This window comes from Manduca sexta, chromosome 25 (genome assembly GCF_014839805.1).
Source record: "Manduca sexta isolate Smith_Timp_Sample1 chromosome 25, JHU_Msex_v1.0, whole genome shotgun sequence".
NCBI lineage: Eukaryota > Metazoa > Arthropoda > Insecta > Lepidoptera > Sphingidae > Manduca > Manduca sexta.
Genome location: NC_051139.1, coordinates 7,772,874 through 7,797,290, shown reverse-complemented (window position 1 = coordinate 7,797,290; position 24,417 = coordinate 7,772,874). Strand labels below are relative to the sequence as shown.

The 24,417-nt window shown below is 33.4% G+C and overlaps 1 protein-coding gene across 1 annotated transcript; it reads right to left on the bottom strand.

The window, feature by feature from the left end:
• Positions 1-395: 395 nt before the first annotated feature.
• LOC115450840 (lachesin) lies at positions 396-24,043 on the bottom strand. Its single transcript, XM_030178955.2, has 9 exons — positions 23,841-24,043; positions 16,121-16,249; positions 14,908-15,014; positions 14,651-14,836; positions 11,938-12,130; positions 11,413-11,541; positions 10,609-10,728; positions 1,898-2,068; positions 396-1,241 (listed from the first exon to the last, which is right to left on the bottom strand). Exons 2-9 carry the CDS (start codon positions 16,185-16,187, stop codon positions 859-861), a joined length of 1,356 nt encoding a protein of 451 aa, XP_030034815.1. The 5' UTR covers positions 16,188-16,249; positions 23,841-24,043; the 3' UTR covers positions 396-858.
• Between the last annotated feature and the right edge of the window lie 374 nt (positions 24,044-24,417).

The window sequence follows — 24,417 nt, the reverse complement described above, 5'->3', positions numbered from 1 at the left end:
ATCAATTATAGTTTTGCAACTCTTCGAGAGATCAACCACAAGGGTTTACTTATTAGGCTAAGAACGTAAATAATTTTTACTAATGCATTCTGTACCCACCCAGTACGTAGATTCTTCTTGAGGCGCCATATGGGAATTATATCCCAACTCTCGCAAGTACATTAAAATTTGAGTGATATTGTGTAATAAAACAGCTCTTCTATCCATCATTCTACGTAAAGCCTTACTTAAGAATACTTTTTATGTACTGAAATCCAATAACCGATAATATATTTTGGAGCTTAAAAACCTTTATATAAATCTTATATTTGCTAGGTAACATGCTGATATCATCTTGATAGTACATCGGTAGGATATTAATTTTCGTAGCCCCGGAACTCGCTCATCAATATAAATTTTCCTTCCACTACGAAATATTCACATAATTTGTTTAAAACGATACGATACTTCACATATATTTTTAGTTCGCAAACATTATAGAATTATCTAAATTATATTACAGAGGTACATACTGGATATATGTTGATCGTAGGCGTAGTTTGGTATGAACAGCTGAAACGTAGGTTTTGCAATCATTGAAACGTGCGAACTGAAATTGGCACGTCATTACGTATGATTGTTCAAACATTTGCATTAACTGGGGCCTTATTCTCTATCCCGCACATTATTTTGACAGTGCGTAACAAGCACGTAACACAACGCATCATGTTTAGGACTATAGAAATTTGGCTTACAGAATACCATTCCACGCACATTTCTCGAAGATAACATGACACGGCCGCGTTAAGCGTTTACACTATCATACAGAATAAGGGCCCTGAGCTGTAATCATTTACTAGTGGAACAAGAATATGCGTCTCAAAGACTTAACGTACAATGCGCATTTGAATACAATACCAAAATTACAACTATTAGAGCATGTATAGAAGAATGTAATTCAGAACTACTGTTCGTGAATGTTTCGTCTATTTCGAATTTATTAATAATTTTACGTACTTTATTGCTAAGCTTGTGTTCGTGTATAGAGTTTAGTTGTGTGTAGTTAATTGTTCTGTTTCTGTTTGTTTTGACCATGTTTTCGACGGTGTCTGTGACATCCATGACAGTTTCCTTTTCATCTTCGTCATCGGACCTGTCCGCGGAACCAAATTGATTATCGGGACCTTCTATTGGCGTAGAATATTTGTATTCTTCTTTTTTGCCTGTCGCGCTGGTGTTCTTTATAGATGGTCCAGGTATTTCTGCGAAATAAATAAAGGTTTCTTGTATATCAAAAGTAAAATCATGGTGTAAAATGTCAATGTTTCTTCTTAAATAATTCGTAAAATGATTATGAATAACAATAGGAATAAAAATTTGTAGGATTCTTTCCCTAAATACTTGTAAGTACGTACAAGGAAATCATATCGCACGTTGAAAACAAAAGTGACATTATACGAAATTTGACGGTATTGGGTTAGAGCGACATTTTAAATCGCAATAGGTCACTTAGGGTATCACTAGATGACGTCACATGTGTCTCTTCATAATTTTAAGTTTTGTGTTTGTTCGTTAAACATAAAACTGACACTAATCCAGTACGTGTCCAGTCGTCAGCGAAAATTAATTTCTCTCTAATTCAATACCGTCAAATTTCGTATAATGCCACTTTTGTTTTCAACGTGCGATATTTGCTTTTTTTGTAAAAAATTACGCGGTAACATAAATACGACGCGAATCAATGTTTTAAGTGGTAACTTTAAATTATTTATTTAGAACCAACAAAGGTATTAAATAATTATTTTTTCGTCATTTGCTGGTTTTATAAAAAAAAAAAACAATATTTCCTTACTGTATTAAAACGCATCCAATAAATAATAAACGAATAAGTTGAATCAAAGTGAGGAAAGTCACTCACCATAAAGTCGTATTACGCTGTCGACTTCACCCAAAGAGTTCTTAGCGACGCATCGATAGCCTCCAACATCTGTCGCAGTTAAACCGCGGACCGTAAGAGCCATTCTGCTTTCGAACGAACTGATTACAGTATTCACCACTTCGTACTTGCTTGAAGATATCACCATTTCATCTAAAAGTAACAAAATTATTAAAAAATAGCAATCGTGGATGCTATTCGCGGACTTAATGTCCTAAAAGTCAATGCAAATCTAATTATCAGAAATCAAGTTTGATCTAAAGGAATAGAGGGTGTTGCAGGTGATATGATTTTCTCACAGAATATGATCATTTTTAACAACCCTATAAAAATATAGTAACAAAATAATCGTTTGGGACATTCGGGCGGGATAGAATGGGATACGGTTCCGCAGCTTCCTTTTAGAAGTGCGACACATTTCAGGCATGGTTTTATCTTTATTTTGTCTTGCAATAATTTTTCTACAAAACATCCTGAATCTAAACCGGAAAAACGTCAAAGATAACGGAGAAATTAGTTAATCTGTTGTGTTATAACTATATCTGTCAATCATATTATATAAAGGTACGAAAAATAACAGAAAATATGCAAACATAAATATCAAAAAGAAAATTTAAATACAATAAACAAAAGGAATTTTGATTCTAGTCAAAGAAGCCGACATAAGATAAGGTAAACAATACAGCAACAATGGTTCGTAGCAGGGGAAACGATATTTTTCACGGAACGCCAAATCGGCGACATTTCCTGGTAGACCCCTTTAGTCGTAGCCCAAACAATCTCTACATTGGGGCACATAAGTATGTCGTTGGCCGCCTCCGAGCTATGGTAAGCCTCTAGTGCCTGTTGTTCGCAAATGATAAAGCGACTGGCTTTCTTTGGAAAACACTACCGCACCGCCCGTTGTGTTAAACACGCTCTTTTCACCCGCCCCTTTTTATTACTAGCAATAAAATATCTCACACGATACTGCATTGTTCTTACATATTACGATTTAAACACTTTGTTTTTATTGGAACCGTTTAAACTGTTTAACTTATGACTTCACCCATTATGAACTTTGGAAGGAAATGATAATACCAGTAACGCTTTTTCTAATCTTCATTTCGATCGAAACTTCGGTTTGTTTACTCTCCAGTGTACTCCGGCTTTACGACGTGCGGCGAAGATGGCCTTCGAACAAAATTACTCGACAAACCCGAGCCTCCCCCGCCCGTTTCATTATAACAAGAAATTTCATCTCAATTAATGTCTAAAATAACACTGTAACACTCTTAATTACGCTCGAGTGAGGCCTGCTTAATTAACACTTACATGTCAGCCGCCCTAACATAGATTGATGACAAACGAAAATGACGATCCTGTACTGTTTGCCCTTTCAGGCTGGTTTCGCAATGAGCCGGAGTGAAAGCGCCAGTCACTCGACGCAAGTTCGCGGCCGAACAAAGGGCTTTGTGGCCTGACAATACCTACCACGGATCATAACGTAGACGCAAAACAACTTGCGTCCTCAATGCGTTTCCCTCGTTACACAATTATTTCTGAATAAAACCGTCAAACTCCAAAAAAACGCTACTTAAATTTTATCTAGAACCCACTATAGCTTTTATAAATATTATGTGTGGTATTGTAGCTCCAAAAACGTTCTTCACAAGCACTGAAACTAGTTGTGCGAGGTTAGCCTTTGGATATTAGTTGGTTACTAGTATTGTTAGCAGAACACCCTGGAGACATTGAGCAGTGCTCTAAACTGCGCCACGTAATGGACCAGTCGCATACATAGCTCTTACGGTTGCAGGGCACCGCTCCTAATGAAATTACGTCCTCAAAGAGAATGTAGGTAGCTTTGCTCTTGGTGATTAATTTTATAGAGCTATATTTTAGTTTTTTTCTACGTCGCTCCATAAACTAAGCGAAATTGTATTTATGTTTTGCATTCTCAGCCTTAAGGTCGAGAATAATGTGTAACTTAAAATTCCCAGAAGCTCAAAACCCGTTTCTATTGAAAATTAACCCGTAAATTTCACGCGACAACTGCCGAATGGAGAACTTTGCGAAACCGCCGTCGGCTGTGCAATACGCTGGGAATACGAAATAATGCCCACCGTGGCTCCATCTAGCTCATTACACTTCGTTTTCTAGCTGGCTCTGTGATTTCCAGTTACAAGGGATTGACGTGGGTCCATAATCGCTGTGTATTGGCATTTATGAAATACGGTTAATCTATATTTGGAATACTGCGAAACGTGTTTATTATGGATATATCGAGTTTGAGCAAAAATTGTTTTGAAAATATGATTTTATAAAATAAGGTGTAATCGATTTTATTGTTATTATCTTATTAAGGTAATAAAGCTAAAGACTTGCTTTCGTATGTCCTGAGAGAATAAAGATTATCTGACGCTAGCAATACATGTATTCTGAAATTAAGGAAATGTAAGCTGTATATTCAAGATAATATGAATATTGATAATTTATCGGTTTCTCAACTAAAGGATAAAGATTAAGTTATTGTATTATACATCCATCCTTTCTTAAATACATAGGTAATTTTCTAAAACAAAGTCTCCTCCACGTCCATCTGTCGGAACGTGATAAACTCAAAAACTACCAAAGAGATTTCGAAGAAATTGGGTGTGAGGATAATTTAAGACCCAAAGAAGGACATGGGCTACTTTTTATAGCAGGTCTATTATTCAGGAAAAAGGTCTATTATACGCGGGCAAAGCCGCGATCAAAAGCTGGTACATTATAAATCCGAATGTAAGTATATTTATCTGTTACGGTTTCTCGGCTAAACAACTGAAACGATTTCGATGAATTATGTTATGGCGATAGTTTGAGATCCTAGGACGGACGTAGCCTACATTTTATTCCGGAAATTTATATAATAGGAATTTGTTTTTAAACATTTTTCACGTAAGTGAAGCCACGAGAAAAAGCTAAATTGAATATATTCCTTAAATAAACAGATGGATATCTATTTCTATTAATTCAACAACATTCCTCTAAATTTAAAAATCATAATATTGTCTCACATAAACACCACATAAACATTTGTTGTTCAGGAGTTTAACATTAACTTATTTATCACGATGTAAAATCTTTGCTGTGCGATTTCGGATTTTATGGCTCCATATTTTCGTCAAATTTTGTGCTGAAAGTATTTTATTGCTCGAATTTTTATCTCCGAAGCGATAGCTTAGAGTGCAACTAGGGAACCACTGCCACATTGGATAGCAAATTTATATCCACCACATGTGGTAATTTAATCAATGTATTCAATAAATTTAAAATTATAGCTTTTTTTCTGTAGATTACATAAAAAGGGTACAAATTCCAATTCCGAGCATCTCATGTATGTTCTTGGATATTACACAATAGTTACCTGAACTAGGTTCGAGCATGTGAAGGCACGATTTACAGTTTAAACAAGTACCGACTAGAATAATTTAACTACATTCCTTGTTAAACTAAGAAATTCCGAAAACTTATTCCAATCAATTCACTTCTTTTTTCTTTAATGATATCTATATACAATAAGATTATTGCCACAAAACATTCTAATCAAATTTTTTATATAAAAAAAGGTCTATTTCGTCACAAGCAGTACCGTCACTGAAATAAAAACCGGACAATTGCGAGTTGTATTTGCGCATCAAATGAGTCGTAAAAACTTCTTGGTAGGTTAGCTAAGTATTTAAAGTATCTAAGTTCAAACTTGACAAACCTTACTTTGATATTCGATCCATAGACATGGTTATTGCACCAGTCGCAAATAAGTTTATTTATTTATTTATTAATAGTATAATTTAATTTATTTAGTAATAGTTTGTAATAGTAAATTGTTTTTAAAGTATGTATATTTACGGTTTTCAGATTTTTCTTTACATATTGTGCTATAAGACATTGGTTAGTACAAAATTAGATGGTTCAAGGTCAACGGCAAATACCCCATACGTTTAGATTTCCTTGTGTAATCGCAAACTATGCGACACAAAATTATAGAAATATTGAGATTGCGTAAAGTTGCAAGTTTGATTTCACAGCCAAAAGAGACCGTTGACCTGACTATTATTTTTATATTTCAACTTCATACCTCAGTATCTGAGAAAAGGGTGTCAGACGGACGGACGGACAAACAGACGGACAACAAACTGATCCTATAAAGATTTCCTTTTGAGATACGGACTCCTAAACATACAGCGAACCTTCTAGTCATCAAGTCGTTACACATTTCATCCGAGTATCTATCTTGTACAGCGTAATAAGAACGTATCTCGAAGAATATATTGTTTTATTATGTCTAAGCTACTATGGTTTATTTTACGCGTGGGTAAGTGTTAATGGATTTTTCACTACAGGTATCTGCGAGATTTTATTATAACTCTTCAGGGGTAATGTTACCACTTTTCAATGTTATTGGCACACATTTGACTTTATACGCAGTGGTTATGAGGTCGGGCTTGCGTGACGCGCTCGGTTATTGGAAACTTTGAATTTGGTTCTGTCTGGGAATGCCATTTTTTTAATTTTACCATAATATTTGTTGAGACTGGCGCTTTATTGGAATTATTAATTTAGGCCGTATAAGTAGTAACAAAATGTACTGTAATTTGAACTCTATCTACATTAATACATTAAAAAAGTTATTTCATTGTTATTAAATTATCCAAGCATTTAACACGAATTAATTTTTCAAATGCCAGTCCAACATAAAACCTTTTATTAGATAAATGTTGTATGACGTTAAAATGTTTGAATTAAAATTACAATAGATAGAAGCAAAAAGCGTTAAAACTTATCGCTATATTCCTATGAAAGATTTATGTGAGAGGCATGTAATTCTAAAGAATTTTATATGGATCTCAGAGAGGAGTCGCAACTCCTCGTCTCATACATGGCAATATGAATAAAATATGGATTCATCAGTTGAATAAACGAACATTTCGTGCTCGAATAACCTTGTTCGCAGGGGGCGGGTAATGATCATTTCACACATTTGAATATAATGTAAGAATACCACTCGACATGAAATGATAAGTTTCTGCATTTGCGTTATCAAAACAGAATAAATATGATTTATTTTTATCAATATTTTCGTGACTGTTTCGTGGTGTTTGGTCCACGTTTATAAAAATAATATATCCCAAATATTGTGTAGTATGTAGTAAGTTGATGCTAAAATATTCGTTGGTTTATGTTACGTTAGCTTCACAATTTGTTTGCGTTAGAGAATATAATGTTTATGGAATTTCCCACAGGAACCTCATACTTGTCTAAGATAAGAAACATAAAAACGAACTGATATTAAAATATATTTGTCTCTAATGATAGTAGTTTCAGCAAGTTCTAAAGAAAAATATTTGTAAAAAAATGTTATATAATATCTAAAACGCTGTATACTCTGATACTAAAATTATATTAAAATACCATGTTTATTTTTTTTAAATGCCCGAGAAAAATATCATATTTATTTCGATCCCAATGACGGTAAGACATATAAATATATTTACAAGACATACGATGATATTTTCGCTAAAACTTGTACCTCCATTACTTACTAGTTCAAGCGTAATAATCTAATTAAAAACTTTTATGTGCAATAGTTATGCAAAGTTATTACGTAGAAGATTGAATTGCGGACTTCTGTTTATATCTATTTGAACTGGTGCAAAGTATAAAACTCAGCACTATAAGCGGTGAAATGTAAGGATAGTTTCGTATCATGCAGATTTCATTCAAGATGCATTTGCTTTTCGTGCGACGCCTTGCTTTTCATTTTGTGTAACAAAAGATAATCTAAAACTGCACCTTATTATCAGATAAATAGTTAAGTAATTACTTTACTTGACGTTACAGGGTAATAGCTATATTCTTAATCTTAACATTGTTGTATACAGTAAGGAGTGAATGGAGTATACAGTACAATTAAATAGCTTCAATTCTTTTTGATTATTCTTGATTAAATACTTGTATGCATGCATGCATATTGCATGTATTTGTAGGTATTTGTTAAGTTTTTGACTATTTTATTAGTAAAACCGAGATCTGAGTACATATTGCAAATGATTTTGTTACGAACATGGCCTTTTTCACATTTATGTTTTTGTTGCGATTCCCATTTTATAAGTCATAAGTATTCATTTGCTTTACCCCGAAATCTGAAATAATGAGTAAGTATTTAATATTTAATTGTATTTTGTGATAATTTATATGCACATGGCGTTTGTATCGATTAAGTTAGTTGTGATAGTAATCGCGCCAGTGCGGCCGGTTGAGTCGAAACTTGCCGAATCAAAAGCCAGAGTGGAGTTGGTGGAATGTTTGTTTTACCAACGAAACTTGCTTTGCCAGACTGTGTCACGTTAAACCCGGCTGTATAATTACGGCATGTTAGATCAATGATTCAAGTTAAGTGATAATTGATAAAGGTTAAATAATAATAAAATAATATTAGTCCTGTATTATATACTGTTCCACGGCACCAGCCTCTTCTATTACTGAATGGGGATGACGCCTTAGTCCACCAAGCTGGCCTACTGCGGATTGGTAGACTTCACGCATAATCGGAATTCCTATAGAGAATTTCTCAGGTATGCAGATTTCCTCACGACGTTTTCCTTCACCGTTAAAGCAAGCGATAATTCATAAAGAACCCACATAATATTTAGAAAAGTCAGAAGTATGGATGGTCAGGGATTTTGAATCTGCGGACATTCGTCTCGGCAGGCCGTTCCACAATATTTATGAAATAACGCCGGATGACATGTAATTTTATTTAAACGTTTATACTTCTATACAAATGAGTAATGATTTTAAAAAATATTCATCCATGTCTTGAGCAACATCTTGCCAACACGATAAAGTTATAATCGAAACCGACAAGCCGCAAGAAAATATCTCTTTCTAACCAGGGCGAATTTATCCTCGGACCGTCTAATATCACACGTGACAAAATAGCAAGATAAAGATAATGGCGGCAATATCGCACATCCGCAGGAGATAAATTATAAAAGCATTGTCGGCCGCTCAGAGTCGTAAACGCGCCGCGTCCACTCGCACGGAAATAACTAGCTTTGTCTTTACCACAATAGGTCAATTTTCTTAAGACTTAAACCCAACGCACTCGTAAATTAAAGCTTAATACCTCATTACTTGCAAGTACGCCCACGTTTCGTTTCGGTGCCAAAATAATTCTAATTACTATCGGATTAAAATCTTTTGATGTAGCATTTTTTAAATATGTTAGCCGAAACCGTTTTGATATGAGTTATTAATTTTAATAATAATTTCAATTAATAATCATTAAGGAAGGGAAAGGCAGCGGTGTAAATGAAAGTATTATAAAAATTATTAAAATTTCGATATAATATGTGATCTATTAATTTAAATGTCCAGTAAGCTGGCTAATATCCTCGAAACCGGAACCTAACAGTGCATGCACATTGCTGCTTGGCAATAAAATATATATTGCAGTTGTACCTACCTAGATAGCCCCAAGATACGAGAGACATACCATCATGGCACCAGTTTATATACCCTAAATAAGATAATTCTCTTAAACATTCCCGTTTCTTTTCATTTACGACCACAACGTTAAGGTCAATCGCGTGTATCTCTTAATTGTTATAGAATCCGGGCGACAAATTCCCAAAGGCGTGCTAAACTGATTAGTAGACACGAAACGGTTCTTCCTGGCAGAAATTTTTACGTCACGGGTGATTCCAAGCCTTAGGCAGGTTGTTGGGTCATTTAGTCTGTTTAGGAATTTATTTAGAATAGGTATCTTTGTGAAGCCTCCAAAAAGTATTTTTGTTTTTATATAGCAACTAAATAGTTCACTTTATCGTTCAATAATTCGACATTGACATATTAGAATCCTCTTGTAAGTCTGAAATTACTAAGGCATTACGAAAATCTAAATTCATAATTTGGATATTATAATTATAAAGTAAATTGTGTATGTACTTTGATAATATTTTCTCACATATGAAATAACTTATTGATATTTTTTGCTGGGTTGTATGTTTAAGCGGTATATTAAAATGCCGAGTGACGTAATATTTAAAGAAAAACAAGCACAACTTCTTCCTTTTCACTAAGTTGTAAGGAGCTTATTAAAACTGCTGAGCCAAGGGTAAGAAAACATGACAATCAAACTTTATAATAATGTTATGATTTTGAATGGAACAAATAGTTTAACCCTCAAGTTAAATAAATAACTTCTTAACGGTCATTCAAACTTACAGAAGATTCAAATTTTGTTACGGTGTTGAATTTTAAATAATATTTTTTTACGAAGGTAGCAACTAGCAACCCTACGAATAGCTCATCTAATAGGTAATTACTGTCTTCTTATATTGAAAGAATTAGATGAGATTAGAAGAACTGTGACTGCGTTACTGACATTGAAAAAACGTTAAATAGATTTAGAGTTTGGAAGCTGTAACAGGAATCGAACTTTGAATACTAGAAATGTGGAAAGGAAAGTTGGTACTTTACAATGATTATCAGTATCAGGGTGCAATCCATATCAGACCAATTGGCCTATTCCGTTCGCCGCTCTTCCATACATAAAGGGTGGAATGTCATGATAGGTTGAAATATATGATAATTATTATTTTACATACTATATTAGGACATAAGTAAAATATTGTAGTAAATAGTAATAGTAAGATATAGTCACTCACTGGAATCCCGAACCCAGTAGTTTATGGATTTTGGCGAGGATTCGACGTAGCACTCGAGCGTGACATCCGTGCCCAACGGCGCTCCCACCAGCTGATTTGGAATTTGAATAACAGGATGAACTGTAGAAAAATTTATTACATTTAATTAAGTAACAACTCGTAAAGAATAAAGAATGCTCACGAATAAGAATTCCAAATTCTTAACGAGTGTTTAAGAAGACTAATAATATTAAAGTTAAATCTTGCATAAAAGCAAAATGTCCGCTCGAGTTGACGCGAAGACACAAACAGTCTCTTACAGCCAGAAAATAATTAAAAGCTACTACTCGCTGACATTAAATAACACCATTAATAACACGAAACCTCTGAAAGTTGCCGAGATAAACAACAATTACCACGAATTTGGCGAGGACCAATTTCGTCCTCGGACTGAACTTGCCCACAAAAATTTGGGAATATTTAGAAAAAAGGGGTATCGTTAATGATGCAAACTCACATTTTATCTTCTATAGTAATGTTTATTATTATAATCATTGTGTGAAATATTATTATTATAATGAGGCTGCTTAATAATTACTTATTATCTGGCACGGCAGTGACCTAACTGAACCTGTTGATAAGTGCGTAGTCATGTAAAGGCAACGCGAGTTGATGGTCATGCGATTTATGTCGGACTACTGAATTACTTCTTTAATCAACTTAGCGTGTCATATTTTATTATGTAGATATGATGTATAAAAGATTTTTTAATTAGTTATAAGTTTAAGTAAAATACCAGCGGAAATACTAAATTGCTATACTTACAATGTACTTTGATGATAATTCTCTTGCTCACTGTCGGTGGTACTCCATTGCTTGCGATGCAGAGATATGCTCCCATGTCAGAACGGGATATCTTTGCGAGGGTCAACACCTCCGCCTCATAAACGTCCACTGCAAATTACTAAATTATTTTATTTGCCCTATATCATGAAATAGACTTAACTTATAAAATGCGATATTGTAGTTTTTATTTGTTTACATCGCAAGAGTAAACAAATAAAAACTACAATGTCGTGGCTGTGTGTTGTATGGCTGTTTATAAATGGAAAGGACGAAATGATAACGAAATACATACGATAATAATTAAAGTATACGTATAATTAAGTACTAAATAATTTAAATATAGGTACTGGTAACTATTTCGGGATTTGCTAACGTAAAGATTTTCTCCAATTGCCAAGATTCAAGACCTTAATAATATTGTTTCTTTAATTTATTACACTAATTTCGTTTTAATGCCATACAAGACCATAATAAAATTTTGCCTTTACTTTGTTATACTCATACCTTTAGTTTTCACGCCATTTGCATCCCGTAAAACTATATCAGCGCCATCTTCTCTTCGCCACATAACACGTGGTTCTGGCACACCTTTCGCTCGACAAGACACTTTGGCGGTTCCACCTTCTGGCACCATCATGTCACCTGATGTTTCCTCTGACACAAAGTCTGGAGGAACTACTACTTCCAGGTATCCCATCTAGTGGAATTATAGATCAGTTACGAGGATAGCATTGCTTCTGTAGGACTAGAAGGTATACTATCCTTGAATTTAGCGACTTTTATAGAGATTTTAATAATACTTTAAAACAGTTTAGCGATGACATAAAAAAAAACATTCACGTCGAATTGATAACCTCCTCCTTTTTTTGGAGTCGGTTAACAAGCAATGAAAATTAACAACTGAGAATATAAAAAGTAAAAATAAATAAATGAAAGAAGTAATCAATTTATGAACTCTCGTCATAACAACACTATTGGTTTGTAAAACAATTATCGAGGTAAACGGGCCGTCAAGTGGCACCATGCCGCGTCAACGTCGGCGAGACCTACAGTGGCGCTGTCACCGCGGGCGATTTATGCTATTATCAGGCCTGCGTATAAATTACAAACCGGCGCAATAATTTAGGTGCACCATGCACGAATCATTACCCGCTGCGTACCGTTTTACCCCACAGATCTTTCCCGTGAATTTCAATTTGTCGCCTGTTGATACTTTCGTTGACAGAAAAAAAAACAATTTAAAAAAAATAATAAATGTCATAAGCAGAATCGCGTAGGTCAAGTATATTGTGAAAATTTGAAATATACTCAAGTGAAAATAAAATGAAAGATAAAGATACCATTGCAGGAAATATCAGTCCGAATACTAATTGTAGATGGAAAGATTACGGCAGCTACAAACTAATCTTATGGGTATGGATGATGAACGAAACAACACTGGCTTACTCTCCTACTGAAATATCGCATAACGGCTTCTATTTGCACGGAGCCATACATGCATTAGCAATAATCTTTGTGGGATTACCACTAGTGTACTCGGAAATATGTTTGGGACAATACACGAATTGCAACATTATATCTATGTGGGACTTCTTTCCATTATTATGCAATGCAGGGTATGGCTTGTTCTTCTTAATTCTTTTAAAAACGGTTTATTTAATGATATTGACAACTTGGTATTTGGAATACGCGTTATTACGCAGCCCTAGATCCTCCGCCGTGGTTTACCTGTGACGAGTACAATACTACAAAATGTATGGTAAAAAGGACTAATATATCCGTATTTCAACACTGTTTAGAAGCTCAAATTTTATTTGAAGATGACTGCGGCATGAAAACTGCGAGTAATTGTTTTTTCGAACGTGAAATTGGTAACAATACAACAATAGTTTCGCCGCATTGTGTTCATCCAATGAAAGCAATTATAACGAGTACTACAATAGGCTTCATGTTATTTGTATTGACTGTCAAAAAGGAAAAATTTATACAAGTTTACAACAAACTACTATTAGCCTATATTTGTACGGTAATGTTTATATTATTCTGTGTAGCAACATCTACCAGTGGTACGTGGTATGCGACAAAAATAACTCTTCATTGGTATAACTATACTTTCACCAATTGTTTTAACTCATTCATTCGTGGTTTCTTGTCTGTAGGTACAGGATGTGGAATAATAATGTTTTTGTCACGTGATATACCATTTAGAAGTCCAGCTACGATGACCTCTGTATCAGTTCCATTGTTTTCTTTATTTGTAACTGTGATGTATTCGCTTATAGGCTTCGGTGGCGTTAAAACTATGTCTTACTATCATGGAGAAGAAGAAAATGTTATAGAATTGGGTTCAAGTTCATTTTTTTCCATGTTTGCTTCTATGTCCGAAATTTTAATATATTTTGATGGAATGCCAATTTGGGCATTTATGTGGTTCTCCTCGATATTTATTTGTTTGTTTGCAAATTTATGGATACTCTATCTTTATTTAAGAGAATTAATTCTTGAAATGGAGTTACCACGAAAATATCAAAATGTATCCTGCTTTATGCTCAGTATAGTTATATGTGTCTTATCGTTTCCTTTCTTTTGCTCCGATCTGACTAGTATGCTAAAAGATGCAACTGAAGTAATACAGATAATGAATAGCATCATATTTTCCATTGCCCTTTATTGGATTTATGGTTACAATAATCACAATATTGATATAATATTTATGATTGGCATAAAAGCAAGCTATTTTTGGAAAATAACCTGGGTATTAAATCCGATACTTTTGGTTTTAATGCTTTATTTTAAATGGGAGTTTTTGAATATTGAAGAACACGAGGATTCATACTTCATAACAAATCTATCAACATCCTTAGATTTATTTATGTTTTATTTTATAATCGCTATCTACTTTTTTATTTTAGTCGTCGGTATACTGATTCAATTGATAGCGTACTATCGCCGAGATGATATTCGAAATGTACTTTTACCGACCGAGGTCTGGGGCCCAAGGGATAAGATTTTATTTAAGAGCAGAAAAATGTTCGTGCCCGAAATAATGACGAGAGAGTTTCTGTACAGACAAGTACGGATACATGGATATAGTAAAAAGAGAACATCGAATAAAGTAAAAATAAAGAGACAACGGCAATCCTCGGCCGAGGATCCGGAGTGGAGTGCTTTAACGTCAAATTAATGGATTGATGTATTGTGATAGCAATAATCGTACTTGGCTTTTCATTGGATCCGTATTGATTTGACACATGTATTGACCCCGATCCTCCTCTTGAACGTTTCGAATGTGTAAATTCCAAATGGTCTGCCCGTTATGTGAGACGGCAACCCTGTGATTATTTGTTATTACGTGAACATGTATTGCTTGAATCGCTTTGGTATCGGCCTTTACCCATCCTACCTGAAATGTTATTAGATTCTTAATTAAAATTCATAAGCTTCTATAGAACAGCCGTTTTATTTGGAACTTACCCTATAGCCTCCGAGGTTGTGTACAAGACATCTAAAGGTGGCATCTCGACCCACTGGTACGGTCAAATTCATTAAAGGTTCTGCGAATTCCGGTTGAAATGCTTGGCCTGAAATTATCGTTATTTATAAGAATATATCGTTGTTGTAGGTGGAGAACTAAATAACTCGGATTTTGGCCAATTTGGACTTTCATCACTTTTGTGTTGCCCAAAACATGGCGCATATTTTGGCCTAACAAGCATTTCATTATCTTATCCCGTTTCGAAATTATAGCTATTTTTATGTTAAAAGTGAAGAAATAAATATATTCAAATAATATATATTTTGTTGTAGAAAAAGTAAATAATTAAATAATAAAATCAATAAACTGCGACTTATAATCTGTTCAATAGTAAAGAAATTAAATAAAATGAGTTGTTTAATTCTTCCTCGAGTTTATTGTTTATAAACAAAATTAATCAAGTGTGTAGAAGAACTAAACAACTTGATTTGTTTAATTTAGACATTGAACATCCTAATGATATTCACTTTAATAAACTCTATAATTGTAATTATTTAACCTTATAATTACTTTACCATATGGTTTCTAGTGTGGCAAAACTAAATAACTATACAAGTTATTTAGTTTATTTCAGCAAACTTACAAAACATTGTTGTGGCAAAATGAAATAAGAAGTTTTTATTTTTTAAATTTTTATTCTTCAGGTCAGAGTTTTTTTTGTTAATGCATAATATAATACATAATAAGACCCAAGATATATAAAAATACCGACATTAAATTATTCATAGTTTTTTAGTAATGCTTAAAAATAACGAAAAAACACAGTTAATCGCGTTTATCTCGAAACTAGAAATTTAGAGTTATTTAGTTCTCCACCTACAACGACGATATGACTATAGGCATCTAGTATATTTTAGGTGACGCCGCGTTAAGCGACAGCGCAGTGACGTGGCTAAATAATATACATTGTTTCGAGCATTGTGTGCTGCCTTTAATACTTGTGCCATGATATTAAATGAAAGAACTAACTGGTCGCTTTATACGTAGTAGACCAAAGGAAAATGAAAGTGCCGCGCAACACCCTAGCGTAATCGATTACTGCGGTTTTACAATTATTGTAATGTATTTATTAAAATGTAGTAGATACCCTAAAGGTGTTAATTTAAATTCAGAAAGAACTATCACGACGAAGAACGTAGCTTATAGACTCACCAACAAGTTTAGAATCCAGACCTAGCATAAAAATGGCCAGTAAGTATATCGACCAAGGTTGCTGCATATTTCCAGTCACGCCGATGTTCTGCTGGCATAGGAACAAAATCCTGGTATATCCATGTGACTCTGTAAACAAAATCTAAAATATTTACATAAAATATTCTAAACAGCTTTCCAGCGTTTCATTTGTTGACAGCGTAAATATCCAATACAATAAATAAAAATTTGGACATAGCCGTATTTATTAAATTTTTTGTCGAGTTTCTCTTAGCGGGGAAAATAAATGATAGAAATGTCATGGTATTGAAAAGTTTTAAAGCAATATATATAGTGCCTGAGAGTTTATATTGGAATATTTTAGTTATAAGTAAATAAACGTCTAACAACCTTGGCTAACGTCACCTGAAACTATTCGAAAGCAGTTTCTCTCTATAAATCGAGTGATATCAGTATGCGAGCTCGATAGTGTATCGGTCCCTTCCGAGACACTTGATCACTCAATAATGATTCAAAGTTACGACTATTCGCACATCGAGCGCGTTTGTATCGCGTTCACGATGTTCGAATGAGATCGGGCGTCGTCGCCCACCGGTAACTTCGCACGATAACGCTCGAAAAAATCGCAGTGATTCGTAATATTCTGCATGCTATATTATGAGTATTAATAATGATAACACCTTTACATGCTGGGTATTTTATAACGCGATTTGGAGAAATAGAGAATTTTATAAGTTCATGTAAGTAGCAGTCTGTAATACATACCTATGTATTAAAAGGTATTTATCGAATGTCTAGGTAGTTTATCACACAAAATAAAAAACCTTAACCTTTGAGAGTTGTATATTATCATTAAAAGTTAAAAAAATAGAAGAAGAAAAAAGGCTATCTCGTAAAAAGCGACATTATTTCTAATATTATGGCGTTATAGTGCAAAAATATAGTGATTAAATTTATTAATTATAATGACTCATTTTACGACAAATGCTTAATTAAAGTTTTTAAACTGACTTCGTAACTTTTACGTGTATTAATTTTAGCAACCATTCCGTCCTTCTTTCATTGGTCATAAAATATTTTATTTCTTAAATGAAAGCCAATGAAATTATCAACTTATATAGTTGAGTGTCTATAAACTCGACTATATAACTTAATACTTTCTACTTTGGTTGATAGCACCCTATCTCTCATTAAACATCAACTTACGATTCGCAACCAAATGAGATTTATTAAATCAGTAAATATTGTAAATTTATGCAACAATATAATTTTGTTAAATGATATTAATGAATTTAAATAACGAATGAATACATTCCGATTTTCATGTCCTTTCGTGCAATGGGTACGTTTTAATTAATATTTGCACATACTCGTATTATTACGCGGATACAAGTATGAGCTTATTATGACAATGTATCAATCAGATATATTTACATACATGCATGAATAGGTATTTCTGCCAATATTTTTTTTTAAGTTTTATATTATTTATTTGATTATCTTCTTGCTTACTTATTGGGTTTTGTTATAAAGATTCATAACTTCGCTATTTTTTAGTTTAAATAATCCTTCTCTAAATGTTACAGTTTATTTATGTTATTAATTACTTCATATAAGTGCAGTACTTCAATCACACAGGTAGATTATACATAGGAGGGCAACCAATAACCTGAATCATTCAATTGTGACTGCTAATACAGCTAACCTTAATTATTGTTTGAGAATGATTGTTAAATAAACAGATCGCAATATATTGAAATTGAAACATTTAAACATATTATATACTATCAAAATTGTAAACACATAAATTAATGTTTGCTTTTTTACGAAACAAAAAGTTGGACAATATGATTGGACTATAAAACCATTTTTCAAAAATAGGTAATTTTATAATAAGAATATTAGGTATTTTTATACATTTTGGCCAATTCTCAGTTTGGCAAAAAAGAGCAATTTCTGATCAATCTTTCTTATTATCCTTCACATAATATCTCGCCATATCACTTATAAGCATATACGTTATGATAGTTTACAAACTTAAGAGGCGCGTAAGGGTTACGTCAGCGACTAGACACGTAAACAGGATGAAGTGGATCGAAACCAAATGGCTATAAGTTTTTATTACGGGAGTACAAAAGAATAACTTGATTGAATACCGTACTATGTATGTATATATAGCTCAATGGGTGCGCTGTTGTATCAATTCGGTATGTTGTTTAAATGATATTAGGTGCGTTCGGCTAATTTTGGACGGTTTTTCCACGAAGTCTCGAATTTTTTTTTTCTCATAAAATATTTAAGCGGTACCGAAATTTTATATATAAAATGTAGATACAAATTGAAATAGTTAAATTTTGATTTTATATATTATGATATTTTCATATTTAGAATCAAAAACTACAAATAAACCCTTAGTACTTTTTTATGATAGGTATCTATAATACACTTCCTGAGGTACATTTTACAATATCAATGGACACCATGGGCCTTCGAAAAGGTAAAATTAATCGGAAAAATAAAGAAACATAACACACAATATGACGGTCGCGTCAGTTGGACGTCCGCTTCAAGGAATAATCCCCGGGTTCGAATGTTATTAACGCGGCTTGTTATACAATTCGTTACATTTATCCGACACAGATTATTGGCTTGTTTGTAATTATTAATTGAGTTTGAGTCATTAATATTTTAAATGAACATATTGTCAACTTTTAATAATTATCAGTCTGGGGTTTGTGAAACTTAATTTTGTGCTGCAAGTCATAGTTCAGTTATTTTGTGTACAGTTATTCAGCCGGCTTGATACCACTGTGACATAATGACGTAAATTAGTTCAATTATATTTAGGTAGTCAAGAATAAAGTAAGAATTCGAATACATTGACATGATGTTGGTTTTTGACGTCCGAAACTGGCTATTTAATATTCAGCTCGAATTTTAAAATTTGTAATTTTAAACCTTACATTGTAACTTAGTTTATATGTATTTGCATTTATTTAAAATTTATTTCTACCTCTATTCATTTAAAATAGTGGAACCCCGCCCTCATTCGTTCAATCAATTTAAAGTTCAAACAAAACATGTTTGTGAACATTGAACCTCGTGCGAATATAATATTATCATTTATAAAAAATGAAATTGACATCCATCGACGTTATTTCTTTATAAACACACTTAAGATCTGATATTGTCCATCTTCGGATTACTGGTGAACAATGTTTCAAGAGATTTCTTGAATATTTGCTGTCCTTTACCAATGTCTTAAGGACACTATTGCTCATTCTGCGTAGATCGGACCGGCAAGAGCAAAAAAAAATTAAATTTGTATAATTTTAAATTGTTGGTAGATATTGTACCTTTGATTTTACGGATAACCAACACCTCACTTTGCCCGTGGATCACGAGGGCTCCAAAGTCGTCGAAACGTCGGGAGAAAATTATGATACAAAAAACCGCGGTAAAATAGTTTTATTTCAAAGTACAAACCAGTGACTAATGATTTGTTAGTTCATAATCATCCTCAGGTGATAAGCCTAAGTTTGTTGTAAGAAACAGAAGTCCAACTAGAGTCTAGGTCATTAGTGGAGAAGAAGCACCAATAAGCACAAAGCAGTGTATGTACAGGGCTCATATTGCTCATCTGCTTCTTCTTGTAGTGCCTCTCCAACTAGTAAAGATTGGCAGTCAGCTCAGGATATCTTCTTTTGTCCTACTGAGTCATTTCATGAACATTATATATGACTCATAATTCACATGAACAACATTCATGAAATGACTCAGTATTTTTCAAATTACTAGCCTTATCAACAACCGCAACCGAGTGCTTCGCCCTCCATGAGTCTCGAGTAGGACTCGAAGTTAAACCACTAAACGTGATTGCTTCCGATCCGGCAGTCGAATCCAGGTATTTGAACGCGGTGTTTAAATTGCGTGATGTGATGTAAAGGTGGGTCATGAGTAGTATTATCTATTGAATCCTGGTTTCTCCTTCATAATATTATACTGAAAATTGGCCCGATATTTGGTAGTAGATGCTTAACTGTTGAATAGGTTTAGAATAAAGGCACAATTAGATTAATTATGGGTCAACATATTACTATTTAGTTTTTAGCATCACAGAAAATTTCCCAGTGGTGATTTTATTTTGTTTAAAGATTCCTACGCGGACAGAGATCTATACCGACATTAGTTTTATAAATTTCAAAATCTTTTCCTTTCCATGTTTTCATGCTGTCCAAGTTGTCAATAAGAAATTAGCTAGAGTGATAAGACCGTCAATTATACTTTATTTTTAAGTGAATACACTCTCTTTTTTCTGATGTGTATGTACATTATTTAAAAGTATTATGAATAAAAAAATCTCTACTTCTATATTATAGTATAAAGCTGAAAACTTTGTTGTTAATTTGAGCGCGTTAATCTCAGGAACTACAGGTGCGAATTGAAAAAATCGAATTTTAAATTGGATAGCCCATTTACCGTAGAAGGCTATAATAAGGCTATATAATATAACGCTGTCCTTAATGGAAGCTGAGAATCAATAAAAAATATTGCAAAAATGGGGAATTTTTTGTCTCTGATACCCTGAGAACTACATAAGCTTCTTTCTATACCCCGGAAAATATAAAATGGGACTTTTATTCCGGAAAATGTATTCTGGAAAATCTTTTTAATGTGTGCCGCGAGCAAAAGCTAGTATATCTTTAAGTCTCGAAGCTACCAAGTCATTCTAAGATTATAATTATTTAATACATAATGATAAATTTTACCATATGAATAATTATGTTCATGATAATCGAGACGCTTACTAACCAATCTATTTAGTGAACCGTAAGATCTTAATCACGATTTGAGATAAGCCAATTAATCAGAAACTGCATTAAGATATCGAAGAGCATTCACATAACCGAGTAAATCATACTAATATTGTAAATGAGAAAGTATTAGATATTTGTAGGTTTGGAAATACACAGTTAAAGATACCTATAGAAAAACAATTTCCAGGATTGGCTACATTTTTCCATACTGACTGTCTTCTGAATATTCAAGTTGACAAAAAAAAAGGAATCAACAGCTAGCATTGAAATAATATATGGCATAAACAAGTTATGTTTTCCATTGAAGAAAAAATCTATTGTAAGTGTAACGATATATTTGTATATAACCATAGGGTTACTTTGTGGTGCAGTCACGGATGCTCTGCGGCAAGCACAAGACAGAGTGGAGTGGAAGCAGCTCGTAAGCGCCACCATCTAGGCTTACCAAAGCGGGCACGACCTTCAGTCTTAAAGAAAACAACATAGAAGAACTAGAAAACGGTAAGATTAAAATCGATGATTCCAAACTTAAGTTTGATGTGTATTGTCTTGAGCGAGCTGTCTCAGACGAGCTCTAACTTGGCTGCGGAAACAAAGTTTACAAACGTCGGAAATTTCATACCGGACGGTAAACTCACCGTTCCTAAACATTAATACTAACTTCATTTATGATGGACTTACTGTTATATCTGTAGAGTATTTACTTAGAGTTTTTAGTTTCAATTTATTTTGTAGTTTAAAACAATAAAGTACGGGTACGTAACACGTATCCTTCGTACTTTTTACCGCTGCTTACCACAGAAGACTTGATAGAAACTATGGTATTTTTTATTGATGTTGAATACAGTTTTCTATCAGCTGATCAATTGTGGCCTTTTTTCAATTTTGGAATAATACCGAATTTTCCTTTTTGAAAGGAATAGAAGTCGGTTCAGAAGTCACCTAATGGTAAGTCTTTAAATATGCACAATGCCAAAGGAATGTCTAGTGCTCCTCAAATTTGTGCAACATTTGGTTTTTGCGACAGTAGTACAAAAGTGATGGAAGATGTAGACAATACTATATTACAGTTAAAAAATAAAGAAATTTACACCTTCTATATTGCGCCTTATTACTTCACAAACAAGTCATACTTTAAAGCTTTGAAAAATGCTAGCAGTGGAAAATAGAATTATATCTTGAATGTATACGGAAGCTGCACACCGATATTGTGTCGAGTCACAATATAGCGTTACTTTTATACGGAATATTAAAATCGCAATTGTGCTCCTATTAGTTCAACTTTAGTACGCGGTATTAAGGTTGTCAGAGTTTGATAAATGAATGAAATTCTAAAAATCCAAATTTTGGTTAGACATTTTTTCATTAAAGTAGTTTGGCGAAGCTGTCGCCTTGGTCTCGTCCTAGATTAAACCTACAGACTAGAATCTCGTCTTGAATTCGCCTGGATAAATAAAAAACCTTATTTTTTATCGGTGTTGTAGTATAAAACGTAAGTATCAATTATTCACGTTTATATTAGTTTCCATTCGCAAAATAAGCAATAGAACTTATTAATTTTCAGAGCTGCCGCAGTTGAACAGCATGTTTGCTACGCTGACCGATGTAATTTATATAGTCAGTTGGTAAGAATCCGGGATACCATAACTTGGCCTCTCCGTAGCACGTGTTTTATACAACAGAGATGTCGATGTAAAATGGACTTTGTGTCCGTGAGACCGAAACTTACAACGAATAAAGTCGTGGGAAAATATTGTTTAGAATGAACCTAGATCTGGCACGTGGTCTAGAACTGCTGTCGAGATATTCTTTATTACAAAATTATAACAATATGTATGTAAGGTGTATACTAAAATATGAATTTAATGAAATCACGCCAAGAGAACATAATATACTTACCTACTGATCGATACGACACGTTATAATGTCATTATAATGTAAAATGGTAACAAGTCTACCTTTTAAATTGATTATAACTAGTATATTTTACTGGCATTGAAGTATAAGTAGTAATAACTATGAGTTAGGCCTGAATTATTCGGTATTAAATACACGTAAACAACTATTCAGTTTCTATGGAAACGTACGATAGCATCCGAATGTGCGTAATATCTATTATGATATATGCATTACGTACGAGTCGCTAAACCGGCGATGAACATCGTCAAAAAAGCCCTGCACCCATTGCCACTTATTTTTACTTTAAATGAATATCCAAAAAATAACTTATTTAAAAAACGAACATAAAAAAATATACAAAAAATCATCCAGTATTTATAATTTCAATATTGAATTATGTTTGGTATTGAATCTTTTAATTAAATTATTTTACGATCCTGCGTTGAACCAAACACTTATTTAACGTAGACCATAATGTGTACGACTGATAATACTAATTGAAGATAACCAGTTTATTGGTTGCACATAGAGGCAGCCCACTCTAATTAACAGCTGGCGTGTTGAACTTACATTAACTTCACAGGATACTAATATTTATCAAACTATTAGTAAAGGAAGTGAGCAGTTTGAAAGGGTGATACATGATAGCCATTTAAATTAGACTAAGTGATGATGTAAATAATGTAGATATTTGATTATATTTTTATGAATTTTGATATAGAGATGAAGTAATAAATATATAATAGTTAAACATTTAATAATACATGTTATTAAGATTTTAAACTACGATATAGAAACAATAACTATTGAATATTATAAATACGTAAAACTTATAATTAAAACACTGATAATTTTAATTATAAGCAAAAATTATAAATAAAAGCCAACTATAAACTTCTACATAAAGCGAATGAGAACAAAAATTAAACTCTAAACTGTAATAAAACATAAACACAATCAAAAGTGCAACTGGAAAAATGGCAAAAAGTGCAAAATACACTCACCTGAACGTTCCTCCGCCTCAAAAGTTCATAGAATGAGAAGTTTAGTATATTATTTTTGTTCTGGGACCGTAGTGTGTCATTATTTTTGTAGTGTTATTGTGTAAAGTTTGCGAGAGCGCGGCAAGTTTAGGCGGGCCCGTGGGAGCGGCGCGGCGAGCGGACGACAGTGTCGAGGGCGCGCCTCACACTGAGCCGCCCGATTGTTCATTCAGACCTCCACTCTGTCGTTATTCTTACGCAGATGTCCGTATGATGGAGGCAGATATGAAGCCAAAACTGAAAACATATCTAATATTTTTTTCGTTTGGATTTATAGCGTGAGCATTGTATTATCGTGTTATAAATTGTGTTCATTTAAATAAACGGCAATAAAAATGTTACTTACATAAAAACGATTGTTTCTCTACAAAAGCCGTTATCTAAACAATTATTTTTAATACAACATGACTGTAAATATTATAGAAACGCATAATTTTGAAATCTGTTATAAAATATTACGATAATAATTTACGTTAAGACACGGCTTAGCTCTTTGTGATTACAGAAAAAACGGATTGTGGGAAATATCTTTTTGCTT

Excerpts from the sequence above, each read along its gene's own strand:
- LOC115450840 (XM_030178955.2), bottom strand. The coding sequence starts at position 16,187 with ATGCAGCAACCTTGGTCGATATACTTACTGGCCATTTTTATGCTAGGT. Across the intron at positions 14,837-14,907 it reads ACAACCTCGGAGGCTATAGG|GTAGGATGGGTAAAGGCCGA; the intron begins GTAAGTTCCAAA and ends ATAACATTTCAG. Across the intron at positions 2,069-10,608 it reads CTACTGGGTTCGGGATTCCA|ATGAAATGGTGATATCTTCA; the intron begins GTGAGTGACTAT and ends TGTTACTTTTAG.